Source organism: Prosopis cineraria, unplaced genomic scaffold, assembly GCF_029017545.1.
Source record: "Prosopis cineraria cultivar Desert tree isolate PC_DT_omini unplaced genomic scaffold, ASM2901754v1 PC6, whole genome shotgun sequence".
NCBI classification, from domain to species: domain Eukaryota; kingdom Viridiplantae; phylum Streptophyta; class Magnoliopsida; order Fabales; family Fabaceae; genus Prosopis; species Prosopis cineraria.
The window spans coordinates 12,707,748-12,715,118 of record NW_026555337.1 but is presented as its reverse complement, the minus strand read 5'-3'; the positions used below and the strand labels follow the sequence as shown (position 1 = coordinate 12,715,118).

The 7,371-nt window shown below is 31.3% G+C and overlaps 1 protein-coding gene across 1 annotated transcript; it reads left to right on the top strand.

Annotated features, from left to right (window-relative positions):
* Positions 1-6,338: 6,338 nt before the first annotated feature.
* LOC129312493 (norbelladine synthase-like) lies at positions 6,339-7,371 on the top strand. The gene is made up of 2 exons (XM_054955135.1): positions 6,339-6,642; positions 6,906-7,371. The coding sequence occupies exons 1-2, from the start codon at positions 6,459-6,461 to the stop codon at positions 7,211-7,213; spliced, it is 492 nt and encodes a 163-aa protein (XP_054811110.1). The 5' UTR covers positions 6,339-6,458; the 3' UTR covers positions 7,214-7,371.

Here is a 7,371-nt window from a genome sequence, read left to right as displayed (position 1 = left end):
TTTAGCTTCATGCTTGCTTTTGATTTAATTATCCTTTCAATTTATCCTTTTAATTTTGGATGTATTTGGAACAATTTGTCCTTTATATGAAAAAGTAGGGTAAAAGGGGCAAAAATATCTCAAAAATCACCGATTAAGAGCATTTAATAGCTTAAAGTGAGGAAAAGTATACAAGTGCTTATGAAGTTTTTTTTTTTGTGCATCTGTGATTAAATTGTTAAAAGTCAATGCATTGACCATCATGTTGTGGATATGAAAATTTAATGATTTGGTCACAAATACATCAAAAAAATAGCTTCATGGCATTTGTGCACCTTTCCTCACTTTAGGCTATTGAATACTTTTAGTTGATAATTTCTTAAGTATTTTTTCCCCTTTATCCTAAAAAAATGACAAGACTTAAATACTTAAATTTTTAGACCCAAAAATCTTCAATTTAATATAGGGTTAAGGAGCAAAAATACCCACAAAGTAATCAGCTAGAGGCACCCAATATCCTAAAGTGAGAAAAATGACAAAAATACCTATAACATTACATGAGTGGGTGTAAAAGTGACAAATTTATTAACTTTGACTTAATGCTGTTAACTTTAACCATTAAATGCTGATTGTATATGCCACATGTCAGTTTTTGTTGACGTGAACTAATAAAAGGGCAAAAATGCCCACGAAGTTGTTGACCAGGAGTAAAAATACCCATAATGTTACTAGAGTTAGTGCAAAAGTAATCAATTTATTAAATCTTTTAAATGTTGACTATTTAGCTGACACCTAAGAAGAAATTGACCATTTTTTCTCTGACATGGATAAAAAATATTCCTAAATGAAATTCTTTAGAAATTAATCAGTCATTGTATGAATATTATGTGAAAAAAATGTCATTATGACTAAATATTAAATTAAATTGCTTGTTTCTTTACAGTAGTGGCAAAAACCATTTAAAAATTTTAAACCTATTATTAAGGTTATGACAATATTTTTAAGGTAAGGCGGTATAGGAGGTGTGCTCAGTCTCAATCTTTAATTGTATACAACCAATCTCACTATGTTGAATCCTAGGTTTTGCAGATAAGAAGAATGAGTGGAGAGGAAAGAAGGAATGGGGTGAGATATGTGGTGATGGAAAGAAACCATGTGGCATAGATTTTGAAGGATTGATCACTATTGCAAGTATTTAAGTAATATTATGGATACTCATACGATGATCGATCAACATCTGTAAAAACTCATTTGGCAATATTTTTTGTCTACATTAGTGAAAAAATAGTCAACTTCTGCTTAAGTATCAGCTTAACGGTTAACATTTAAGGGATTTGATGAATTTGCCACTTTTGCACCAACTATGGTAATATTATGGGTATTTTTACACCTGGCCACTACTTTGTAGGTATTTTTGCCCCTTTATTAGTCCACATCAAAAAAAACTGACACGTGACATGCACATTCAGCATTTAATGGTCAAAATTAACGGCATTAAGTCAAAGTTAATGGTTTGGTTACTTTTGCATCCATCCATGTAATGTTGTGAATATTTTTGCTTTTTTCCTTACTTTAGGATATTGGGTATCCCTGGCTAACCATTTTGTGAGTATTTTTTTCCCTTTATCCTTAAATATAATATATAAAGCAAGCTTCACTTTAAAAACCCAATGCAAGTTAATGTCTTTTGGTGAAGAAATAGGGCAAGAGCTAAAAAAAATAAAAACAAAGTACACCAAAGAACAACTCAACCCCTCTCAAACCAAACCCAAAATACCAACTGTTAGGTAGGTTTAACACAATGAGTTAGTTTCTTACAATGTGAGGAACGAAGGTTTAGATCCTTGTTAAGAGAAGTGCCCATATTTAATGTTTGTTGGTATTTTAAACAAGATTGCCTCTAATGAAAAGATACTTGTGGGTTAAAAAAAAAAGAAGCAAACCTCTCTATCAAACACAACAACCTCACTCAATCCACTTCCTTCCATTAGCCAAAAGTTCAAATTTTCCAAGGCATTGGCAAATTGATTGCCCTCTCTTGCTACAAGTTTCACATTGATAGCCACCTCATCTCAAGTGGGCTCCATCTTTGTTGGTAGTAGCAGCATAGTTTGCAATTTAAGTTGTGCTCAAGGACATTATCATTTACGAACTACTCCACCATACTTGTAAAATTGCGACAGCTCCCAATGATTTTGAATTATAGCAAAAACATTTCTTGCAAAAATAATTTTGGTAAAACAAAAACCATTGCTTTACATGATTAACTTGCACACAACAAGGACAAATCAATTGTTATCAACTACATTTCTAGTGTGTTACATGTTGCTGTCTAGCTGTATCCATTTAGTTGCCCTGATACCACTCCTTATTATTTATACAAATCAAACTCCTCCCACTTATACAATATGGGACTTTCTTTTGACACATACTCACAAAACTACAACAATCTCACCACCTCTTTGATTCTCAAACGTTAACTACCCTCCAAATCCACCTCTCTAGCCATCACCATGTTTTCTGCATAATTCAACGCAATGTTTTTTTAATGAAAGTGTAATAACCCAAAATTTTTTAATAAAATTTAAAAGTATTTTTATTAGTTTTTGGGATAAATTTAGCAATTTAGCAATATGAAGAGCTGGTCTAGTAGAGGCAATGCAACTACTTACTTAATTGGTCCTAAGTTTGAACCTTTCAAAGATCATGGGTGAAAGTTTTTATCATTTTTCTTCAGCCTTTAACAAATTACCATTTTATCCTTATAAAAAAACAAAGAAGAAGGCAGACACATTTTATGTGGGGCCTTTGTTCATTCTTGATCTTTTGCTTCTTCATTCTCTCAATCATTCCAGACCAAGTGAGAGAGCTCTTCCTTTCTCCTAAGATCTCTTCATACTCTTTCCATTTTCGATCAGCTCGTAGGCAAGCTTGACAGCATTCATTATGGTTCCTCATTTCTCTCCTCTTTGGTTGCTGTAACAGATCAAAATTCCCCTTCTCTTGTTATCGCCGGCGTCATCTATAAGAGAAGTAGGTCGTTGGAGAAGAGGTGCACGTACGAGGGTCTTGTAGCTGTTGTTGGAGGTTACTGTCAGCCTCTTCTTTTCCTTCCTCCATTGTAGCTATGTCCAAAAAGCAAAAATCTTCCCTCCTCTGTTTCTTCACCGTGTTCTTCTCCTTCCTTTTTTGTGTTGTTAGTGGTTTGTTGGGGTAAGAAGCTTTAATCTTTCACTTCCTTGTTGCTGTGTACATATGATTATGGGTGGAGATTGTCAGTTTTTCCTCCATTTTTCTGCAAAATTGTGAGTAATGCAAAGTTGGAAAGTTGAATTTTCTTGAGTATTAAAAATTATATCTGCTGAATGATTTAAATGGGAGAGCTGGAATATTTCAATTATTGATATTAGAAAATTTGGGAAATGAAATTTAAGGAAAAGGAAGTTTGATATTAGTTAGAAGATTTATGCTCATAAGGTATTCGATAAAATGCTCCTTAGGAGAATTTAGCTTGTAGGTTGCAAATTAAGGAATTTGATTATGAATTGGTATGTAACTACTTAAATTTTTGGGGATAGTAAAGTTATTGATAAATTGTTGGATAAAAGATGGAAGGTTAGAAAATTCTAATTTTATGGTTGGAAATAATGCATCTAGAGTGTTTGATGCAAAGCCTAAGAGAAAATCTTATCTCTAGTAAATAAATTGGCATGGCTAAAGCATTATGGGAGAAATTAGTGACATGAATAATAATGCTTGGACAGTATTATTTGTAAATCTAAATTGGGTTTTGCCAAAGGAATTTATTTAAGAAGTTATTGAGATTTTATCTGAGTTCTGGATTATTGAGAGTTATATGGTTGATAATTTGAAAAGTATATTATTATTTTAGAAATCATGCTTGGAGGCTTGGAAATGGTTGGGTAAGAGAATTAATGATTACAAGTTTTATTGATTGGTATGGAGTGTCGCACATTAGGTGTTTGGTAAAAAAAAAAAACCTAAGAAGTAATCTTTATGTATGAATTTTGTTGCCAAAACTTCAAAGTTGTTATTATTAATTTAGGTTAAATGGATTCTCTTAAAAAGAGACTTGTTAGTTCAAAAGTAAAGTTCATTAAGATTTTATTATATTTTATAGAGTGTTTGTAAGAAGAGTAACTTGATTGGAGTTGTAAGAAGTGAGTTTTGAACTTTGAAGATACTATAGGTAAGTGAGTAGCGTTCTAACTAATTCATCAATAAAGATTCTTTTTCCAAAAATATTTTTTTCATAGATCATTTAATAAAAATTATATTACATATTTAATACTTTGTTAATTAAATTATCTTTGTCTTGGGAAATTGTAAAGAGATGTTGAAGGATATTTAGATTATAACGTGTATGTGTTTTTCCTTACTAAAGATACTTTCAAGATTGATGAAATTATTTTTATCAGTTTTGGTAATATTGGTTTCTCAATAGATGCAAGCATGGACATCCGTTATGAAATTGTATTTTGGCAAGTTTTTAATGCTCAAAATTCTTCATGTAAGTTTGATTTTGAAAATAAAAACTGTATTTTAATAATGATAACTTTCTCGCATGTGTGAAAATGGATTTGGAGGGAATTTTTCACATAACACTGGTTGCTAACGGCAGTTTTGTTAGCTCTTGGCGCACTATGGTCAATGACTAGCTAGTTTGATTTTTATGAGCTTTATTTTCATGTTTGTTATTCATGGGTTTGTACCTATATTTGTTTTTGTGGTTTCAAGCTGCGTTTGATTAGCATTACCCTCGCGGACTGTGCGTCCACGTTTGTTTCATAACTTTGATTATATTTGGTTACTTACCCTCGTAAAATGTGTATTCTTGGTTATTCACCTTCGTGGATACATTGTCCACATTTGTGAATTATTTTGAGAAATCTCTAAAAATATGAATTTTTAATAAATTGGTGATTTCATACTTAATGCTTTTTAATTAGTAAATATTCTATTCTTATTTATTTATTTAACTATTTTAACTTGTCAAAATCAAATGTTAAATGTTGCTCTATCATTATAGATTTAAAGTTTCTTGATATTGAAGTTCTATAGAACTTTTGTTTTGAGTTTACAAATTTATTTACATTAAATTGTATTCTCTTTAATTTATGTAAATGTCATAGTTTATTCATTTTGATTCTGCAAAATGTTATGGTTGAGACGTTATTTACTAAAAAGTAATTGATTGGGTCACATATAGTATAGCTAATATTGTATGTCTTGCTAATCACTGTAGGGCTTTTGTTGAGTTGGGTGGATATTTATTTTGGAAACATCTTTTAATGTAAATATTAATTATGAGAATATCTTTCTTTTCATGTAAATTCTAAAATCTATGTAGTATATTTTAGGAATACAATTTAGAGTGCTTCACATTGACTATAGTTAGGGTCCTGCTTCTCTTTTATTATATTGTCTACCTATTGTTGAGAAGCAGAGCTCTGTATTGCTGGATGTATATTGTATTGTAAAGGTCTCGGGAGATCCTACATATAGAGAAAATTTTGTCAGAATTTTCACAAAAATATTAGTGTTTCATTAAAATGAAAAGTACTATCAAGAAAGAAATTTTTTTGGAATAGGCTTAAAGGATGTATGTTCAGATGCATATTTCATGCTGATCCCCTCTATTTTTGGCACATGACAGAAAGAAATGCATTCATAACTCAAAAAGAGTTTACATTGGAATGGGAGAGAGGGGGTAATAATCAAAAGTACAAAAGTTAACATTTAAATTATATGACAACCCAGCTAACACAATATATTTCACCTCAGTAGCATCTTTTTCCAAAAATTCATCAAAGAAAATGTTTTCGCTGGATAATTACATACACAAACTGTTATCAAGATAGAAAATATATTTGTGTAATATAATTTATTTCTATCTTCATTTAGAATTTTTTTCCATTTTTAAAAATAGAGATGAAGACATAAATTTATAATATTAACAGATTTTCTTTTGAAGTCCGTACAATTTACGTTTTATATCACTGATCAGAAAAACTCTTACGAGTTATATATGGAAGTAAAAAAATTCATATAATATTAAAGATTTAAGAAAAAACCAATAATATTTTCTATAAAGCCCTGATGAGTTCATCATGTGTTTACTTGCACCGAGCTAGATACTGATCCACAAAGTTTATTCCCTTTTTCTGTTTTATTATTATTATTCCCATTTCATATACATCTATACACTACTAGACAAAAGAGTAATAATAATAGAGACAAGAAAAGGAAAACACAAATAAAGCTGGCATACGTAAAGCATATTTTGGGATCTTAGAGAAGCATTGTGACTGAAAATTCTAGAGCCTAAGATTTGTCGCTATTCGGCCTTCATTATAAACATATAAACTATATCAGATTCAGAAGCATCCCAAAGAAACATAAAAGAAGCATTCATCTTTTGGATCAGAAGAAGCTATTCAATCCAGAAAATCAAAGATATGTCTGGGAAATTTGAGCATGAGCTAGAGCTGGACGTGCCGGCAAGCACGGCGTGGGATCTCTTCGGTACGATTCGGATTGGAGAATTTGTTCAGAAAGAGATGCCAAGTTTGTTTCAGAAGGTAGAGCTTGTTGAAGGTGATGGAGGAGTTGGAACTATCCTCAAATTAACATTTGCACCTGGTAAGTATTTAGCTTTTCCTCATATTCTATAGATAATTGTCAAAAGAATTTTATTGTCGATGAACCTATATAACCATGATTAAAATTAAATTTACGACGTAAATTTGTGATGTACAAAAATTCGTCCCAAGAGCAAAATAAATGCGACGAAAATATTTGGTAAAGACAGATCTTTATTACATTCGTCGCAAATTATTTACCTAAATTTTCCTGTTTTTAGTTCTTAATATTAATTGTATTGAATTTGGGGTGAATTTGATTAGGTACACCAGGGCCAGCATTTTACAAAGAGAAGTTCACGAAGATAGACAATGAGAATAGGATCAAAGAAACTGAAGTAGTCGAAGGAGGGTATTTGGAGCTAGGGTTTACTCTGTTTAGGGTTCGGTTTGAAGTGACAGAGAAAGGCGAAGATTCGAGCATTGTCAAATCTACAGTTGAGTATGAACTTAAGGAAGATGCTTTGGCCAATGCCCCTATTGCTTCCAATGCAATTCAATCTCTAGCCAGCATTGCTCAAATGGCCAAACTTCATCTCAACAAAAACAAGCTTGCTAATCAACCCAACTGATTAGTCCTCTATGTTTTATGGTTTGACTCAAAATATTTTTGATAATTATCTTTTGATGACTTAAAAATGTCGTAATCTACTATATATAATGTAATTAATTGTGTGGAAATTACGTAATGGAATAGTTAAATAATAGTCCAAGTTTGTGGTTGTGCTTT